Source organism: Alexandromys fortis, unplaced genomic scaffold, assembly GCF_014885135.2.
Source record: "Alexandromys fortis isolate MF-2015 unplaced genomic scaffold, M_Fortis_MF-2015_v1.1 scaffold_55, whole genome shotgun sequence".
Lineage (NCBI taxonomy): Eukaryota > Metazoa > Chordata > Mammalia > Rodentia > Cricetidae > Alexandromys > Alexandromys fortis.
This window is the reverse complement of record NW_026067936.1, coordinates 10689511-10709886: the sequence shown is the minus strand read 5'-3', so window position 1 is coordinate 10709886 and position 20376 is coordinate 10689511. Positions and strand designations below refer to the sequence as shown.

Here is a 20376-nt window from a genome sequence, read left to right as displayed (position 1 = left end):
CCAGGCTCTACTCGATATATAGGGATGTATAGGGATGAAATAAACATCAACATAAAAGAAGCCACCGACCCTGAACTACAAGGGCCTGGTCTACTATACATAGAAAACACACAAGAACTTTCTTTACACTTTTGGAGGAAACGAGGACAAGCTTTGAGGGCAATATCAGCAGAGGATGGAGGGTGTATGTCTAGAATTTACAGAAAATTTCTCTACTGTAAAATTTGGGGGTAATGTACATAGAAAAAGGACATTTTTAAACAGTAATGACCGAGGCCGAGGGAATAGCTCAGTTAGTGCTTCTGTGCAAACATGGAGGCCTGGGTTTGATCCCTAACATCCACACCAAAAGTTAGGACTAGAGGCAATTAATAACCCCAGAACTGGGGAGATGGGGGCAAGGGGCTTAGTGGTCAGCTGGCCTGGACCAATTGGCAAGCCATAGGTACTGGTGGGAGATTCTGTCTCTGTGGCAGCAGAAGCATGAGGCAGCTGGTTACATCCATGGTCCACCAGGTGCAGAGGAGACAGGAAATTGAATGGGTCTATAAATCTCAAGGCTCAGTCCCTAGTTGCTATGAGACAATGCTCTTGTCCATTGTAAAGATTTGTCACTGATATTGCTTAAATAAAACTCTGATTGGTCAGTGGCCAGGCAGGAAGTATAGGCGGGGCAACCAGACTAAGAGATTTCTGGGAAGAGGAAAGGCAGAGACACAGTCACAAGTCAGACACAGAGGAAGCAAGATAAGGATGCCTTACCTTACTGAGAAAAGTTACCAAGCCATGTGGCTAAACATGAATGAGAATTATGTGTTAATTTAAGTTGTAAGAGCTAGTTAATAATAAGCTTGACATAATAGGCCAAACAGTTCATAATTAATATGAACCTCTGTGTATTTATTTGGAAGTGAATGGCTGTGGGATCAGTTGGGACAGAAACTTTTGTCTACACTTGGTGATCCACTTCCTTCAGCTAGACATCTCCCTCCTCCTAAATGTTGCCCCTACAGAAATGACCGGGGACAAAGTATTCAAATACATGGGGACATTCTAGACCCAAGCCGTAACACCAAGTAAACGTAACACATGGGCACATCGACTTTCAGAGATGGACCCTGTCCCCAGAAACCATCTTTATATAAAAGATGATCTTTTATCAGCATGTGTTAGGAAAATCAGTTTTGTTCTGTTTGTCTAATTCAAATTCAGAACATTTCATTTCCATATCCAGACTCACCATACTCAGGATTCTGACACATTTCCCATATCCGCCCAAGGGACAAGCCAAAAAGGAAAGGGTTGAACACACTCTGCTTCACAGGTTTAAAGACTGAAAAAATTAGTGTAAGGTCTATAAAAATAAATACCCCCTTAAGGGACAGGTAGTCACTTAATGATGATTCATGGATCATCTGAATCATTCATTGAAAGGGAACAAGACTTTTTGGCTTGCCAGCCAGAAATCAAAGGTTACATTTTCTACTAATACTCAATTTAGGAACTCTAGACTAGAAAGAATAAAGATCCCCATCCCCAAAATAAAGGCACCACTGAATTACTAAGTTACCATACAGAATGGTTATGAAGCACCAGCCTTTTTTTTTTTTTTTTTTTTTTTTTTTTTGCATTTTAGATGGCAAATTTTAGGTTTTTACGCTGATTTTACAAATAGCTACCACACGTGTCAGGACTTCCATCTTTGCACACCCTGCAGACAGCACTAATCAATTGCGGCAAACTTTCTCACAAGCTAGGTTCTCACGTAAGGCTCCAGGGAAGTATTCTAATGGATCTGAGCTGGCGGAGATAGATGATTCAAGGACACTGGGCTACAAAGGCTTACTTGTGCTCTGACCTACACATTTGAGGAAGAATTATAGTAAATGATGACTTATTTTAAAATTCCAGACTCTGCTCTCTGACCTGTCTTCAAGTTTAAGTTACTTACTGCTATGCCCACTGATCTCAACGATTCTTGTATTTATACAGCATGTTTTTATTCCCGTTCATCTTGACTACTGACATGGAACTCCCACAGCACAGCAGCTGTCCTGATGAGTCTCCGACAGTTTGAGAGCATACTGTGACACCCGATGGCCTAGCTTAGTTCTAGACTTTTAGAGAGGTTTTGAAAACACGTCGGTGAATGAGTATGAGATGGCTGTCAGCCAAACTCCAGGTAAGTTGGGGGTCATTTGATAGTGTCAGAAACTACACCTGAGTAACAAGAAAGCCCACTGGACTGAGGCCATGGCTCACCAGGTAATGTTCGTAGACCAAGAATGAAGTCCTGGATTGGGATGCCCAGCCCCCACCTAAAACACTGGACAAGGGTGGCGCAAAGCTGTGACTCTAATGCTGGGGGAAGGACGGTGTATGTGGGGGCAGAGGAGCTTGCTGGCCAATCTAGTAGAAATGGAGGGCTTCAGGTTCAGTGAGAGAATTTGTCTCTAAAACTGAGGTGCACCCTCACAGAGCTACATACCTGCACGCATACATGCACATGCATTTATTACACATGTAAAAGAGAAAGAAAGGAGAGAGAGAGAGAGAGAGAGAGAGAGAGAGAGAGAGAGAGAGAGAGAGCGAGAGAGAGAGAATAATCTAGGACACTGGGCATGAGCTAGGTGAAGCAGGGAATTTGACAACACCGCATAGGAAGAACATGAACATGCTGAACACCTAACATTTCCTGGGATCTTACCCACCGCCCTTAGAACGATTTCAAACACACAGATGGAAGACGTTTAACATCAGAAACGCACTTGCTACCTGCACGAAGGGCAGCCAGGCCTTTCTGCCGTTCATCTACCAATCACAAAAGAAGGACTTAAGTGCTCATCAAATCTACTATCCCCATGTACAAAGCAAGCTTTGGGGCACCAACAAGAAAACTGTCTACCAGATGGTTACTTCCATGTCTCCCAAGCCGTCAGGTCATCAAGTCCCTTTGGTTACTAGACGCAGACAGAGAGGTCCCTGTCACACAGAGACCTTAATCTGTGTTTCCTAACCAACCTCACTCAGAAAGGACGACAAAGTCATGCTCAGAGAAGCAACGTAACCCTAGAATTCTTATAATTCGCTGCTGGGGAAAGAAGATTCTAGGTGATTACTACTCGAAAGGAACATTCTCGTGGCAAGAGGGGACTGGCTCCACACACCTGTTCGGCTTAAAAAAAAAAAAAATACAAAAAATCTCAGCAACAACAACAAAAAAACAAAGCTAAGTAGCAGAGGCCACTTGCAAGATTAAAATGGACAATCGCTGGAGAGTGATTAATCCGTGAAAGAATGCTTTGTCCCCCACCCTGTTTGCCCACCTTGAAGCACAGACAATGATTAACCTCGGCTTATTTAACCCGAGGTGGCAACATTCTACTGAGCAGAGACAGCCACGGAACTGCAACGGTCGTCTGTTGAAAAGTCAGATGAAAAGCTGTTTAATCCATAGTGTGCTATGGCCTCCTTAAAAATTAAAAGTTCTGGGCGGGCGAGATGGCTGAGCAGGTAAGGGCATCTGGGCAGGCCTGCTGCCCTGAGTTCGATCCCCAGAACCCTCATAAAGGTGCAGCAGGCTCCACAACGTTGTTCTCTGACCTTTACACACATCGCATGGCACCTATGCCCCCCCCAACAATAACTGTTTAATGTCTACTTAGGTAATCTTATGTGTATCTATGTGGGCCTGCATATATTATATACAGTAAGTGTATGGAGGTCAGAGGAGGTGTTGGATCAAGGCAGGGTGGGCCTTGGGTGGTCAGACTGCAGGCCTGCTCATTTAATGCTCACTGATGAATCCTCAGACCCCACGAGAAGAAAATCCCTATAGCTCTTCACACTGATGAAATCCTGAGAATCTAAGAGGAAAACCCCCTTATGACTGGACTCTAAGGATCTTGCACACAGTCCAATAAAAAAGCAGGTCATTAGTAGATGTCCAATGGTTTAAAGATTATCTAACTTCTAGGCAGTCAAGGACATGCTCAAAATTGCATAGAAGTTCCTTAAAGAGTATATATATACATACATATATATCTCCAATGATGGATGGATATATATACATATATATATATATAAATATATATCCACCAAGTTAAAAATTGTTTAAAAAATTATAGAACAAGAGAACAAGAAGACAGAAATTAAGTTTAATACTTCCTGCTTATGATGTATGAGATGCCCTGTTTCCAGATTCTACCTACAAGCTCATGGGAAGGGGCCAACTGCTGGCTTGCCTGTGGCATAGCGGAGTATAAACTTCATTGTTGACACACGTGCCTTGCTCCATTTGCTAAACTGTGTGCGGAGGGCATGGAGTTTCTCCCACGGACTGTGCCCGGTATGCATTCTCCCTCACCCCATTCCACCTCTTCCTTAAACATGATCAGAAAGGCTACACACAGTCAGAAAAGGCTCTCTATACACAGTGCTCCCTAACAAAAACTGGCTTTTCAAATTGCCACCCAGGTGAGCCCATGAAGTCTCGAGACTTCCTAGGCATTGGTGTCACCCCTATAATTCACTACGGTACGAAATGGGGCTGAAATCAAGCGTTAGAACCTTTAATCAGATTGGGTATGGAGGATGAGGGCAAATGGCCATTTTACTCACGCCGCCCTTCCTGTCCTTGGGGCCATACTGTGTGACCACGCTTCGGGGGAGACCACACAATGGAGATGCGCCACTTCCTCCTGCTAGCAAAGTGGCTGCCTTCGCGGACAGAAAAGAACTCTACCGGGGACGTTGTCCCTCTGACGCAGGAGGGAACTGAACAAGGAAGAGCACTGCCTCCCGGTATCCTCCAAACAGAAGAACACAGCATGGAATGGATTAAATAGAAAACTGGTAACACTGAAACAAACAAACAAAAATCTCCGCCTTCCATGGGAAACTTTTCTCTGAATTAGCCTGACCTGGACCCACCCGGACTGTAGAGAAATGCAAACGCCCCACCTGTGTTCTTGTTCCACTATCAAGGCCATCTCTGAGCCCAGACCTACCCTTCTAACTTGGGTCCCTCTGTGAACTGCTCGCCTGCTGGTCCTAATCAGAAGAATCGCCTCCCGCTGACCTTGTCTCCCTAAAAGCCGTAAGTCAAGTCACACTAGATATGTGTTCCGCCCAGAAACAAAAGGCAGAAAGAAAAGGGATTCTTGTGCATCTTAATTGTTTTCCCAGGTGCTGCTGCTCTCCTTGAACTGCCTGGAGACTAGAAGGGGAAGCGGGCATGCACGCGCGCATGCACAGCCCACACTTCTTGCCTGCAGTTTTCTGTTTCCTAGCCAACAACCAACCGTACTTGTCAAACCTTATCTTATACTCTTGCCCTGAACTGGGACAAGGTGACCCAGAAACCTGGTAAGGTCCGTCATCCTAAGCCGTAGCCGTGTGGGTTTGTAGGCAGTTGTGAGGATGTAGGCAGTTGCCTTGGCAGCGGTCAGTAAGAAAGAGTCCAGACTCAGCCAAGAAAGGCATATTATTAAATAGGCTTGCAGAGTTGTCTTGCAACACATTACAGCGAGAGGTTAAGTATCTCAAAGACAGATAAGCAACTCCACATTCACCATAGGACCAGAGAAAGCCAAGCCACTCCCTTCAAGATAGGGGTCAGGAAGCAAGTGAATCTGTTTCTGTTTCTCCACACTATGTAAGTAGAACATAACTCAGCCCTTGCAAGAAGCAACCTTTGTCCGGGTCCATATATATAACACACCTAACGAAGCTGATCATTAGAAACAAAGCCTAGCCCTCTGCATGGAAATCAGATTAACCGTCCACGTTGCCTGAAGACGCTCCACAATTTCCATCTTGGAAAACTGATATCATCTTCCCTAATTACCGACATGCCCCGTGACTGGTATTGACTCAGCTGGGGCTGTGTGGCTCCTAATGGTCTCATTTGCCTATACCTTGATTTCTGAGATCAGGATACTTTGGGATACTTTGCTGGCTTCCTTAAAAGAATTCAATGCATACTGAGTTCCAGATTTCAAAGACAGCTTATAGTCCCAAACATGCTGTCTACCTACTCACAGGAGAGATGCAAAGACTCCAAAGACGATGCCCAGCAGCACAGGAAAATGAGAATGCTTTGCAAACGAGCTAGTTTGACTTACTCTAAACCGAATGCCGTGGTATTGAGGTTTTTGTTTGTTTGTTTGTTCTTGAAAAAATGGAACCCAGAACCTCTGAGGTTCCTACCTTATTTGAGCTACATATAATCCAAAGGTTTCATCATAGCATACTGGACCTAGAGTTTCTCAACTCACCCTAGATGCTAATTAAAACCTTTCCTGAGTCATGTTGCTATGGTGACCAGGACTCCTCCAAGTCCTATGACTCTTAAGGGAGATGTCTGAGTTACTTTTCTAAGACTTGGCTGGTATTTCCAGGACTGGGTCAGGCTGATTCCTCCAGGATAGGAAAGCCACTGCCACAGTTGAAACCCTGTGGCACCTTTTACCTGAGTAATAACTACCGTCCTCAGTGAACTCTGTTCGTTTCATTTCAAGAGTCCGAGCTGGTTCAGCTGGTAACGGAGTTCAGTGCAGAGCCCGACCCCACAGGAATGGATATAGTAGAAGGGGCGAACTGACGTATGCAAATTGTCCTCTGGCTACGACACATGTCACGTGGGCATGGGCACATACACAGAAATCAGTGTAGAAAACGATTGAGAGAAAGTGTGTCAGACAAGTACAGCATCCCATTTTGGAGACTCTGGGAGAGCATGTGGCTTGCTCAACCTATAAACGTGACGTGAGACGGCATAGGTTGGCACTGTGATGTTGAATCTGGTCTTTCTCCGGCACCCAGGACTGTTCTGCTCCCACACCCTGCTCTTGTCCTATATGCTTGGATGTGTACTATAAGGTTAGGAGCTGAGCTACAAGTTGTGGAGGCTGCTCCAGGGACTGATTTCTTCAGCTCTCAATGCATTTTGTGATCTGTAGACTGTGGCTGGTAATTCATGTCTCGGGGGGTCTAATCCAAGAATTAAATGAGTTATTATGTCTCGCGTCTGAAAAACAAAATCCATGCTACCCCCACAGTAAGTGTCCTATAATGCGAACTCAGCTACTGACCCATTCATTCCTTGAGGGAGTTAAAAGTGTAGCTGAGGGACCCGACTGAGTCTACAATCACCTAAGACTCTAGAGGGTGTCGATACCGTGTCTTGGGTAGCCAGTGGAATACCAGCACAGAGCAGCGGCCATGAGGGCAAGCCCATGTTAGATCACATCACAGGCTAAAACGCCTTGATGTTCAAAGCCAAATGTCACAGCGGCTTCTGTCTGTGCTCAAACCTAGAGGTCGCTGCTCAAACGGAACCCCGGCAGCCACAGATCTTGAGGGACCGTTTGGAAAGCCTGGCTTTTGTAACAGCAGGTTGTTCCTTCCGCCATCAAAATCAGTCTTGCTTGCTTTCACTAAAAGGGGAGGAGAATTCCCCAGAATTTAAATTCCATTCACAGTTCAATAGCTTAGAGAAGACATTTATCTCCCCGGAGCTTTTGAAAGGCGCATTAAACTAGCAGAGGAAGAGCAAGGCGATGGAGAGAGCTGTGGGTTGCAGCACGCCGACCCCAAGCTGTACTCTTTTTTTTCCCCTTTGAAAAACCCACATCAGGGGTGTTTAACCACGTGCAAAGCTTCCTTTAAAAAAAAAAAAAAGTTCCCCGAGGCTCAATATAGCTATAATAGTTTACTGACCACATTCTTGACTTCACCTACCTAATTCCTAGAAGTGTGAGCCCTGTATTAGCTGGCTTTTCTATGTTGCAACAGATGAAGTTTCCAAGCTTTTCAAGAAAACACTATGGAAGATACTTAGAGATTAGAGGAGGGGGTCGGCTTTTTAAAAAGTAGCAAAAGGAGCAACAACTTAGTAGCGTTATTCTGTTTGGCTTTGTGATGTTGGTGAGCCAACCCTAGGCCTCACTGGGCTAAGCATGGGCTCTGTCATTGAGCTTGCCCACAGTGCAGCCCCAAGCATTTTTTTTTTTTTACAGTGCTAAAGATTAAGGCATCTGCTATAAGCGCTCTGCCACCTGACTATATCCCCAGCCCCCTGGTGCTTCTTTGCTCTGTAAGATTCTTTATAAATAGCCAGTCCACAGAAGGCTTCTTGGCTTGTTTGCCGAGCACACACACCAAGCAAGAGTTCCTGCTTTCTCGAGGCTGAGCTGGGGCTCTGGGAAATTTACATAATGCACAATGGCCTTTGGGCAGACACTGGCACTGGCGGGCAGCACTCCAGAATGGACCCTAGGCTTTCCAGAGAGGCGGCAAAAGCAAAGGCTTCTGGGAAAGGCCCTACAGACCAATGCTTTTTCTTAGGACTGTTGCCACACAGGCAGTGGTACTCACCTTGACTTTGGAGGCGGGGGAGGTGGCGAGAAGGCCTCCATCCTGCTTCTGTCCTTGGGGAACTCAAAGGCGAAGGAAGCCGATTTGCTCATCCCAGTGCTAGCTTTGTTGTAATGGCCAGAGGAGCCGTCCGTGGGATGGAGCCGGTGCCAGGTAGAGGAGTTTGAATGGTCCATGGTACCATTTCCCACTTCTTTCCCCCAACTTTGACTCAACAGTTCCTGCCCGACCTCCTTCTCTTCCTCTATCCGACACTGGCGGCTCCAAGCACCAGTCTGGTATCTTGGCCGTCTCTGGTCCAAGGCTGACGAGGAGGTGGCTGGTGGGGGACACTTGGCCGGGTCCCCAGTGGCAACGCCATTGGTCTGGCAGGAAGAAGTTCGGTTAGTAGGAACTCTAGACAAAATCTGGGGTCCAACGCTATTGCAACCAGTGTTCCCCTCACTGTGGTCAGTCAGAGGGGAGGCTGCCGGTGACGCCGGGGACCCTCCCGGGCTGCTTTTGGACAGCTTGGGAGGAATGGCGGGTTTCTCTTTGGGCATGTTCTCAGTCACATTATGTAGATGGCTCTCCCTTGAGCTTAGCCCCTGCACAACCGAGGGTTCCTCTTCGCCAGCCTGTATGTCCTGGGTCAAAGACCCATGTGGCCACTGCACCCCCACGGCAGAATCAGGACTGCTCAGGTAGATCGTCCTGTGGTCCTCTTCTGAGTGAGCAGCAATGACAGTGATGGTGGTTGCCACCTGAGGAGCCATGCTTGCCCCTTCCTTGTCCTGGCTCCAGCCAGAGGATGTCTTCTGAGCCCAGGCGTCGCCTGTCCATACTTGGCCCTGGCTGTGGTCAGCGGCGACCTGCTCCGCCTTGGTCTCGGACCTCGAGGGCACCGGCACTGCCTTCTTCCTCTTCGTACTTTCCGCATAGATGGGTTCAGGTTGCACAGCCTCCCGAGGCAGGGCTGGCGGCTGGAGCTCCCCAGCTTGCCCCACACATTTGCCAGAGGTGCCAGAGGTGATGACATGGCAGCCAGAGTCCTGCTGCTTCCCCGGGCCTGGTTCCTTCACAAGGGAGCAGTAGTCATTCTCAGGGTGGGGAGCAAAGGGGCTGCTGGCCCCACTGCTGCGGCTGCCACAGGACAGGCCGTCTGAAGAGCTGGCAGCCTCCGAGTTAAGGGATGGCTTCTTGGGGCCCAGACGGGGTGGGTTCACCGTGGATCCCTGGCCACAACACTCTCTGGGCAAGCTCAGAACCCGTTTTTCCTCTTCTGTCGCTCTTGTACATGTCCTCTGCTCCCAGCACATGGGTGAGCAGTCCCCTCCCCGTCTGCCAGGGGTCTCAGTGCTATGCACAGCATCCTTGGCTTCTGGACAACAGTCCAGGATGGAGCAATACTCTCCACCTTCACTGTCTCCAGAGGGAGAGCACCTCTGGTCACTGTCATCCTCTGAGGGCAGGGACTCCCGCAGGGGCTGTGGAGAAGGGCAGGGCCTGGGGCCCTTGGGGCAGCTGGATGTCAGCCCTGCAAAGGCAGCTAGCTTCTGGCGGAAGCTCTCCTGAGCCGAGGGCAGCTCTTCCCTCCCAGCCTTCTCTTCCTGGAAGTTTACTGGTTGGAAAGCCGTGTTCTTCTCCACACGGGCCTCTAGGCTGTGCAGGCCGACCATGGCGTAGGCCGGGGGACAACAAGAGTTGCCATCTGTGCAGGCCAGGCCACCTGCGGGCTTCTGCATTCCTCGGAAGCTGCCTAGGTAAACTATTGGCCCATCTTCCTGTTTCTGGAGTGGGAGCTTGCCTGGGGCCCTTCTCCAGTTGACCTGCACAGCCCCCGGGGTTAAAAAAGAAAAAAAAAGAAACTCGTTACCCTTTATCAGAGAAGAGAAAAAGTTAAAAGCAAGTAATATCGTTGTCACCTGCCCATGTTTGACCTTTGACCTCCGCAGTGGAATGATCATGATTAGGGTACCCAGTGAGCCATCTGTCTTTCTAGATACTGAGCTATGCGTCCCACCCAGGAATTATAATGTTTTCACCTCATGTCTGCTAGGTAAGAAAGATCAAAACCCGAAACCGAAAAAGAGGGAAAATTCACAATGACTAGGGGAAAGAATTCCACCAGATTGGAAATGGTTTGAAATTTCGTTTAGTATTTCCTTCTGCTGACTGGTCACTGGATAACCCCGGCTATGGAACATTCCTGAAGAAATAAGCCATAATGATTGCTTTCCTTTCTCTTCTTTAAAAAAAAAAATTATTCTATTATTCTGGGTGTATGGGTGTTTCGGCTGCATGTATGTCTGAGCACCACATGTGAGTGCCCGGTGCTTAAGAAGGACAGAAGAGGGCACCGGATTTCTTGGAATTGGAGTCAAAGATTATTGTAAGTACACATGTGGGCGCTGGGAATTAAGCCAGGGTCCTCCGGAAGAGCAGTCATCTCTCCAGGTTCCCGGATGATTTTTGTTTATTTGTTTTGTTTTTTTAAGACAAGGGATTCTCTGTGTAATAGCTCTGGCTACCTGGAACTCACTTTGTAGACCAGGCTGGCCTTGAACTCAGAGATCTGCCTGTGTCTGCTTCCCAAGTACTGGGATTAAGCGCACAGCACCACTGTCCAGCTCCTGAATGAGTTTTACACGCACCGCATATGAGAAGTAGGTGCAGACTAGGAGGCAAAGAGATGGCTTCTGAGCTGGGTCCAGGCTTCCCTTTGGGCCATGACACTTGGCGGCCCTTTCTGCCAGAGTATAGCCGTGTAAGCTCCACTCCCACCGGCTTAAGCGGCTGGACGAGTTGAACAACAAGACAGAGATGTGTGTGACCTGATCATGCCCATCAATGAAGTTACTGTCCCTTTTCCCTCCCTTCTTCACCACCCCCATCTGTACAGATAGCCTCAAAGCAGGGCTTGTCTGGGGCTCCTCACCCACGGTATTCGGACTCCAGAGTCACTGGCTTATGTAGGTGAAAGTTGAAGGTGTCAAGACTGGCTGGGTGAATGGGTAGAGCCAGCTCCCGGAAAACGGAACAGCTCTAAAAGGGACATGGGGCTGGCTGCCACCACAGGAAATGCCTCTCTTCACAGAAACCACTCTAGATCTAAAACTGACCTTTGCTTTCACAGACACTCACACACCCTTCCTGATCTGTGCACCGCACGGGCTGAAGGAAGCCGGACACTAGAAGAGGTCACTGTGGAACAGGAGTTCTTAGACCGTCTTAAGCATACCGTCTCAGAGACACGTCCACAGACAGCGGCCTCCAGAGTCCTGGCTCACACACCCTCTCCATAATTATACCTTTCGAAAGGTTCCTTTCAGGAGACGAAGAAAGGTCTAACCTCTAGCGATATAAATGTTTAGTGGTCCTAAATAGAGCTGACTAAACCTATACTTCCAAACTGGAAGTATGAAGGTCAGGGAGAAGGCTCGATGGGTAAAGAAAGCACTTGCTATGCAAAGATGCATCCCTGATACAGATGCCCAGAACTCTCCTAAGAGGCTGGCTGCGGTGTTATAAACCACTAACACCAGGGCTGGGGGAGTGAACAGAGACAGGCAGATGCTGGTGGGGGGCGCTCAGTGGCCAGTCAATTCAGCCGAGAAATGTAGAGAGGGCAGGAGGGACAGCCCAGAGGTTAAGAGTACTCGCTGCTCTTCCAGAGGACCTAGGTTTTGATGATTCCCAGCACCCACAGAGCAGCCAACAGCCGTCTGCAATTTCAGTTTCAGGAGATCTGAAAGCTTTTTTTGGCCTCTGCAGGCACCAGGCATGTACATGGTGTAATACATATGCAAGCAAAATATTCATACACATAAGACAAACAAACACACAAAATCTTTAAAACTAAACAAACGAATAAGAAGGGAAAGAGAAACCAAGGAAGAAACCTTAGTGGACTTCTGGCACACACACAGGTACATACATACGCACACCCCACATACATGTGCCTACACATACACATACAATTTCAATAGAAAAAATATAAGCATGAACGAACAATGGCTGAATAGCAAATGATTCTAAGGAATTAATTTGCTATTTTAGAGGTGATTGTGTGTACTGTGGTTGTATCTTTGAAGGCTTTATCTTTTAAATATATGTAGCCATGATTCCTCTGCAATGCACAGGGAAGGGAAGTGGGTGGAGACACTGGTGACAACGACACTCGTCATGGGCAGAAGCTCACTGGGGAAGGGTGCTGGGTGCATGGCAGGCACTGAGCAATGGCTGCAGCAGCTTCTGTAATACCTAAAGTTACACCCAGTAATGCCAAGCTTCTGTTTTTCTTTGTTTTGCTTTTTGTTTATAAGTCTCCAAATCGACAGATAATCCTACAGTACTGGACTAACAGATATTAGCCTAAAGGAAGAACTAGAAAGGCAGATGGGAATAGCCAAAGAGCAGCTGTAGGGAGGCAGTAACCTCAGGGCAAGCTAGTAGGCAACTATCCTGCAGAATTCTTGCTCCAACAGCCCTCCCTGGCTAGCAGCCAGCCACCATGTGTTAGATGAGGAACAGCCCCTGTAAAAATACCAGCGGGTTAGTCAGCCTCACCTTGGGGACTTCAGCGCTCAGGCTGGCCTCAGTCCACAAGTCGGAGGTCTCAGAACTCATCATAGTGGGCTTGACAGCAATGGTGGGCTTTGAGTAGGCCAAGCCATTCACACCTTCATCTTCCAGGCGGCAGTTCTCAGGCCTGGCAGGCAGGCGACTTACAGCGGGGAGGCTGCTTGCTCTAGCCTTGGGAAGGCCAGTTGCTAGCTGGTGGTCGCTCCGCAGGCAGAAGCAGTTCTTGCAGGATCCAGGTTTCCAGATGTGCTCCACAAAGTCGCTGCACGCAGACATCTTTGGGCTCTCGGGGGTTCAGTCGAATGGTCTGGAGCACTGTGAGCCGAGAGGATGCGGGCTCATCTTGGGCCCGGCTCTCTGATGTAGTCTTGTTGGAGGCAGAGATGGGCTCCAGAGCAGCTCCCTGGAAGGCAGATCATTGCCTGATTAGGAGTCTATCCCACCAGAAGATGTGTGAAATAATAATAGACTACTATGAAACTAGAGACGAGGCAGGATAAAGTAAGGAGTAATGATGACCAAAGGGGAATCGACCTTGTTTTCCGGGGCCTGGGCTCAGCTGTCACAAGCTCTTCGATATTCCTTAGTCAGGCAGATTTATCTGAAACTATACAAATTATCATTGCCCCTTTTCTGAAATAGACAGCACAGAAGACATTCCGGGGCCTGTGAAGAGGGCTCAGTAGTTAAAAAATGCTTGCTGGGCAAGCGTGAGGATTTGGGTTCAGATCCCCAGCACCCACTGAAAAGCTGGGCATGATGGCACATTGCACATGTGTAATTCCAGAACTGGGCAGTAGAAAGAGGAAGACCCCAGGCAGTCTAGACAATCAGCGAGCTCCAGGTTTAATGAGTAATCCTGTCTCAAAATAAAATGTGTACAACCATAGATGAAGACACCCAATGTCAATGTCTGGCCTCCACATACGTATGTATAGGCGCACGTGCGTGTATACACATATATATACACAAATGCATGCATGCACGAACGCAGGCACACACATGTGCAACGATTCATTTCCTCAAACACTGGGTGTTTTAGGGTTTGATATAAGAAGCCTGTACCAAGTCCCTATATTTTTTTTCCAGAAATTGAGGTGTCCAAAGTCTGAGGCACAGCCCAAGAACAAAACCACAAAGTAGTACCACATATAAAATCTAGGGTTTATAGGTAATAATGAAGGTTTTGAACAAGAGCTAAACGGGAACAGAACAGACACAGGCAGGGACTCTGAAATGGAAGCAGTTATCCACACTTCTGACAAGTTGTGAAAAGGGAGTGCGGTGTGGTGCTAGCCTGTCCCTAGGGGCACCTCGGAATGATGTTTGGCATCCCGTGAGTTCTGCCTCCCCTCCCCCCCCCCCCCCCCCCCCCCCCCCCCCCCCCCCGCCTTGCTTACTCTACATCACTGTATTCTGTGCTGAGGAAAACAAAACAGGGTGCTACGTGCCAAGTTGGAAACAGAAGATAGAAATGCCTAACTCCGCAGTCCTGGCCTAACAGAGACTGGACAGAATATGGGAGAAGGGGTTATTATTCATTAATAGGTTTTCCCTATCGTATCCATGGGGAGAGGTGGTCACCTTGTCAGAACAGTTTGTTGGTTCTGAAAATAAATATAACAGCTCAATTTTCTCCCATAGTCCTCAGGAAATTCACTCCTCAAGAAGAGCCCAAAGGGCTGTGGCCTTTTGGATGATGATCTAAAACCATCACCCAGATGATCCAAATAGCATCCTATAAGGTAGCTACGAATCCTATTCTACAGGTGCAGATTTTACAGCAACAACAAAGCCTGGAACCTGGCCATCGGCGCTAAGTGTGCTGGTCTAGGAAGATAAAGCAACTGCCTGGACCGCCCCACCTCACCTTCACCTGGTTCAGGACGCCAAGTAGCTTGCCAACAGCCCATGGCTGGCATCCTTGAGGGAACTGCTCCCGAAGGAAGATCTTGTGGCCATTCCCGAGGTGAACAGATTCTCCATATACAGGGAAAGCACTGCCCTTGGGGGTTAGACTCCACTTCAGCTGGTGAGAATTTGCCTGAGGTTAATTCTCTCTAAACAATCAACAGTCAGACTAGCCAGATAGAATCACCCGGGAGCTCCAAAGATCATTCCAGATTCCTTGTGGGAAGAACTCCTTCTCTCCTCTCCCACACTCATGGACAAGGTGCTTATCCAAGGAGTATAGGAGCCAGATGTACCCCGATTCCAGCCAATTAATGAGGAAACAGCTTCATCATTGAGCTAAATGGACACTCTGAAATCTGAACGTTTCTGCTGTCACTGGAGGGGCTTTAACAAAGCAGGCTAGGCTCTTCTCCTCCCAATACACCCAAAACAGCAGGTTCTTTCCTTATCAAATCTCCCAGAAGAGGTCACAGGCTTTCAGCAAAGCAGAGGAATCATGACCACCTTGTGTCTCTCCCCTATAGTCACCAGCCCCAGAGAGCTGCAGGCTTGCTGCTAAATTTTCTAAGGGGTGCAAGGGTAGGGGTGGCAGAGTGTGGGAGGAGGAAATTTTTTGGTCTTCAGAGAAGCTGATTTGATATTCTAGGGACTCTGATGCCGACCAGACCTGCCAAGTCACAGGAAAGCCATGTCCACTGTAGACAAGATTCTAGTGCCCCTCAGAGGACTTTGGGAAGAGAGCATGAACCTTAACTCCACGGGGCTCCTCTGCTTCCTGATCAGGCTGGGGGAGCCGAGGAGGTTGGCATCCAACCACTTCCTCAGAGGCTGCTACACATTCAGACAGAAGCAGTTTGGGTGACCTCGGCTCATTTCCTCTTCAACAGTCAATCCAGAACACCGACACCCCACTTTCTAAGGTCCCCCCTCCTTTTCTTGGTAGCCGTTAGCCTCTGATAGCCCAGAGAGTTCAGTGGGCTCCTGATTACCATAATCTTGCCAGAAGCTACCTTGAGACCCTTCACTAAATTCTGAGCACTCCTTTGCTGTCTCCCGCAACTCTGACTTTTTCTGCAGGCTGATCACAGCACGGACCATACAGCCGCCCAGAAGCACAGAGGATTTTTAAGGGGACATCACGGAATAAGATAAACAAAGGAAACTCTGGGCTCCCCACCATCACTGACTCACTATGAGGGGCTGGTTTCTTAGTCCCTGCACACAGAAATTCCCACCTTTTCTATGGAGCTAGAAGAGCCTCTTCCAGCTGCCCTTCTGCGCCTGGAACTGCCTCCTGTTTGCCTCCAGTAAAATGATGGTGAAACATGCAAGCGACACTCACAGAGCAGGGGCAGAGCGCCCCGGGTAGTGCCAGTTCTCCAAAGCCTGGGAATGGTACCTTTCTGGCTCACATTCCTACCTCAGAGGGTAGGCGGGCCCCCAGAATTATGCAAATTCTCCCAATTTCTCAGTGGGAGGCTGCCGGTGTAAGATTAGAAAAAGGTCTCCGCATTCTTTGTGATCCAAGTCATGATAAAATTGCTTTGCCTCTGCAAACTTCTGCACTGGCTTTGCGGCTACAGTTTACAAGGCTGAGCTGTCAGATACACTCCCACTCCGTCTCTAGAAGAATCTGAAGAATCAGGGTGGCCAAACCCCATTAAACTAAGTATTTTGGTTCCAAATACCCCTCATATTTGCATCCAAATTTGCTTATGTCTTACCCCGATAGAATTCCAGAAAATTCTCACCTTAATAATTCTATTTTCGCAAAGAAATGAACATTAATTAATGTAAAATTTAAGAATTAAATGAATGCAACACCCAAAAAGGTATGCATGAAAAGTATATAGATTGCATTATGTTCCATTGGCCAGAGTGGTTCAGGCAGAAAGCAGAAGGTGACCACCCTAACACCCCACCCCCAGGCACTGAGGGTAAATATGATATTTACATAACTTTATTTATTTATTTATTTATTTATTTATTTGCTTTCTCCACTGCTAAGCATTCTAACTCAGCAAGAGGAATATGGACTTGCAGCCCCTACAGTCTGAACCAATAAGGGAAGCAAAATTCTGAAGGACCCCACGAAAGCCAATTTGCTTTCCTCGGGTCTTCCTGTCAAATGTTTTCAGAAAGAGCTATAAGAGATAGTTGAGAGCTGCGGATCGGTTTAACCTTCGCAGCCTGGCTCTGGACTGAAGCCACGGCAAAACTCCTCACCCTTAGACCTTTGGGCTCTGCAAATGGGCTTTTCAACCCATTGTAGAGCTTCACCTGGGAGAACTGACACAGTGAAAGAGCGCTGTCGACTGGGAATGCTCAACCTCCTCCATTCCCGTCCCCAGGACTCACAAGTGGAGATTCTCTTTTCCAAGTGCAAGCGTGCATGTGGGTTCATGTGGGTGTGTGCGCCCGGCTGGAGAGGGGGCAGTACAAGCAAAGGTTGCGAGCCAGTTCCAGGTATGGAATGCTCACCGAGGTTCGGCAAAAGGGCATCATCACCTTCCTTTGGAGATCCGCTGCTGCCTGGAGGTGAGAGGTGGTTTCTCTGAACCCCTAAATCGTCACCTGGGTCTGGTTGGAGCAGCCCGGATGGCCTCTGTCCCTCTCTCCTTTGACAATACTCACGGCGAAAAGCAGTCCCAAAGAAACAAAACAGCGTGGCCAGACCAGCAAGACCAGTAAAACCATCACAACAGTCGATTCCCCCCTGCCCGGAACTCTAAGGAAAAGTTTCCCGGCTTCAAAGCGAGCGTTTCTCGAATGAATTGAAAACACCCCCTCCGACTCCCCAGCCTTCCCGGCTCGGCGCCTGCACCGAAGGCACAACCCAGCGCACGCGGTCCGGACTCTCCACGCGCTCAGATCGGTCGCCTGTCACCCCGGGGGACGCCAGCAGGGGCTGGCCCGCCTGGCCACCGCAGCGACCCCGCGAAAGCCCCTGGGCCGCCACGTTCGCCAGACAAAAAGCAAGAGGATCTGGAGAGAGCGTGGAGGGCTCACCTCGGGGCTGCACTCCCGAAGCCTTGCCGTCAGTGGCCCAGTCGTCCGCTGCCCCTCCGGGCGCCTCTGAGCATTGTCTGTAGCGTGTCTGGGCGCAGAGCTTGCCCGGCCGCGGGCGGCTGTCTTCTGCCTGGGCCCGGCGGCCGGGTGGCAGCTGCGTTCGCGGCTCCGCCCCCTCCGCCTCGGGTGACGCCGCCCGCCGGGCTCCCGCCGCACCCCCGCAGTCCTCGGCCGTGCCCGGCGTTCCCACCGGGCCTGCGCGTCCCGCCACTCCACTCGTTCCCAGACCAGCCAGGAGGGCGGCCGTCCCTGCCCGGGTCCCTTGGAACTCCGCACCGCGCCCCGCCCACTCGCTCGCCACCCTGAGGCTCCGCCCCCAGCCCGAGCCCTGGCGCCCCTCGACCCGGGGCTGAGCCCCCGAGAGCGTCCCCAGCTCAATTCCTGCTCGGCGCAGTTCGGCTTGAATGAGCTCTCGTGCTCCCAGCCGTCCTTAGCCCAAGTGCACACCCTAGGTGTGTCGGGGTAGATGCATTCCACTTCTCTCCGTCCAGCCGACCCTGGGAGAACCTGGCGGGCTGCGAGAAAACGCGGAAGCGAGGGGTCGGAGTGCGAGACGAGATCAAGGGCGGTGGGTTGTGAAAGGGGCGTGGGCATCGTCACCGCCACTTACTGTTATCCTGGAGAACCTTAAGTTGACTGGTGCAGGGCTAGCAATACTGATCTTCCAGGTCCCGCTTAGCCCCTCGTGTTCAGGCCTTCAGCAAAAGGCTCAGCACACCTCTTTGAACTTTAGCGTTTAGCAGTGGAATGCAAGAGCTGGCCTAGGGGACTGGCCTTCAGTCATGCTGGGGCACCCCGTCCTCCACCTGTGTTTACACCGTTTTCAGTTGCGTGAGTCACTCGCCGAGATACGAGTTCGAGATATTGTTCCTCAGGCGAAAAATCTCTTAACTCCCAGGAGGAGGACAGCCTATGAACCAGCCAGTCCCCGCCCTTCCTCCGGCTGCCTGAGTAGGACAGACTTGCACCTTGACCTGGGTGTTCCCTAAGCACCCAGACACAGAAGTTGCGTCAAGTGCCAGGCCCGAGTGTAAGCGGAAAGGCCCCCACAAACACACCTGGGTGCCTTCCTCTGCCCTTTTGCTTCACCGAGAGGCAGCTTGGTGTAACTCCTACTTGGGTCCTTAATCAGGGTGACTCGGCTGAGAGAAGGAAGGTACCACCCCAGAACCCCATGTCCTCGTCCTCTTTATCTGGTATTAACACAGCAGGACTACATAAAAAGATGAAAGAGGGAGATATGGGTAGCGTCTGTGTGGAAAGGGACCATAAGGAATATTTTTACTCATCACTCAATGCCCCCCCTCCCATTAGTCCTAAGAATACCGGTAGAGTGGAAGGAAGGTATAGACGGAGGGGAGTAGTCCTAGCGTTCAGAAAGAACCTACTTCGTGCTAGGCAACCTCACAGGACCTGGTTAGCCCATTTCCCACAGCATGGGACGGGCCTGGAAGGTCATATAATTTGCCGGGTTCCTCGGGTGGAAAGTGGCAGGATTGAGATTGGAACCAAGAACCTCTTGACTCCACTGATCGTCCGCCATGTTAGCCTACCAGACACAGGCAGTTCTGCCCTATTACTCTTCTTAACAGGAGGAGAAATCATTTCCACAAACACATAGGAAAACCGGCGGCATTCGGTCCTAATGGAGGATCCTGCCTGCCCACTTACAAAGACGCCAGAGGGAAAGGTGCCAACAACAGGCGGGTATACAATGGTCTGTACTGGAGACACACAATCCTGACAGCAGGTGCTGGCAGTCCAGTGACACTGGGTTCTCGTGGGGGGGAGGGGAGTGTGTGAGACATTCGTGGTTCTTGGGATTCAGGCTCCACAAACCATTCAGTTCTTTCTCTGTAAAGCCCTCTCCAAGGGGCACACCCACCTAGAGGGATAAATAAAGGTCACGCCAAATGCACAGGGGACACCTTCACACTTCTTACTGCCTCTACCTAATTTATCCTTAATGCACACATAACCTAAGGGACACAATTTAAAAAAAAAAAAACAAAACGCGAAGTTTGCAACATAGCAAGACTGCTGGCTCCATAGCATGCCACAGTAAGTGAGGGGTTAATTTGGAGTTTCTGCTCAATAAACTGTTCTCAGATGGTTGGCGGTACCCACAGGAGATGAATGCCCAATGCTGTTCTTGCTGATTCCTAACGTGGGTTCTTTTATGACAGCAACATGGCCTGACTAATGAAAAGACTAAAAGAAAAAACAAAAAACAACAACAACAAAAATATGAAACTTCGAAAGAGTGCCTGAGACGCGCATGAAATACCCTCCTGCACAGCGTTCCTCCTGCAGCTGGTCAGTGTGTCATAGCTGCTATGACGCTGGTGAGCCCATGCATGTGGGGGACATTCTGCTTGGACTTGTACCCTGCCCTCTGCAATGCAGTACAATTTGTGTATGTGCGGCATTTTGTATCTGGCCACTTACTGG

At 49.2% G+C, this 20376-nt stretch overlaps 1 protein-coding gene across 2 annotated transcripts in view; it reads right to left on the bottom strand.

Annotated features, from left to right (window-relative positions):
• Prag1 (PEAK1 related, kinase-activating pseudokinase 1) overlaps positions 1-18718 on the bottom strand; it is a 54695-nt gene extending 35977 nt beyond the window's left edge. The window contains exons 1-3 of one of the 2 annotated variants that reach the window (XM_050146859.1): positions 18536-18718; positions 12928-13345; positions 8380-10187 (exon numbers count right to left, since the gene is read on the bottom strand). In XM_050146859.1, coding sequence (XP_050002816.1) covers positions 8380-10187; positions 12928-13218 — 2099 coding nt within the window. In that variant the 5' untranslated portion in view covers positions 13219-13345; positions 18536-18718. Of the gene's footprint in view, positions 1-8379; positions 10188-12927; positions 13346-17865; positions 18014-18535 lie in introns of those variants that run through there. The other variant, XM_050146860.1, reaches the window with a different exon arrangement.
• Positions 18719-20376: the final 1658 nt, after the last annotated feature.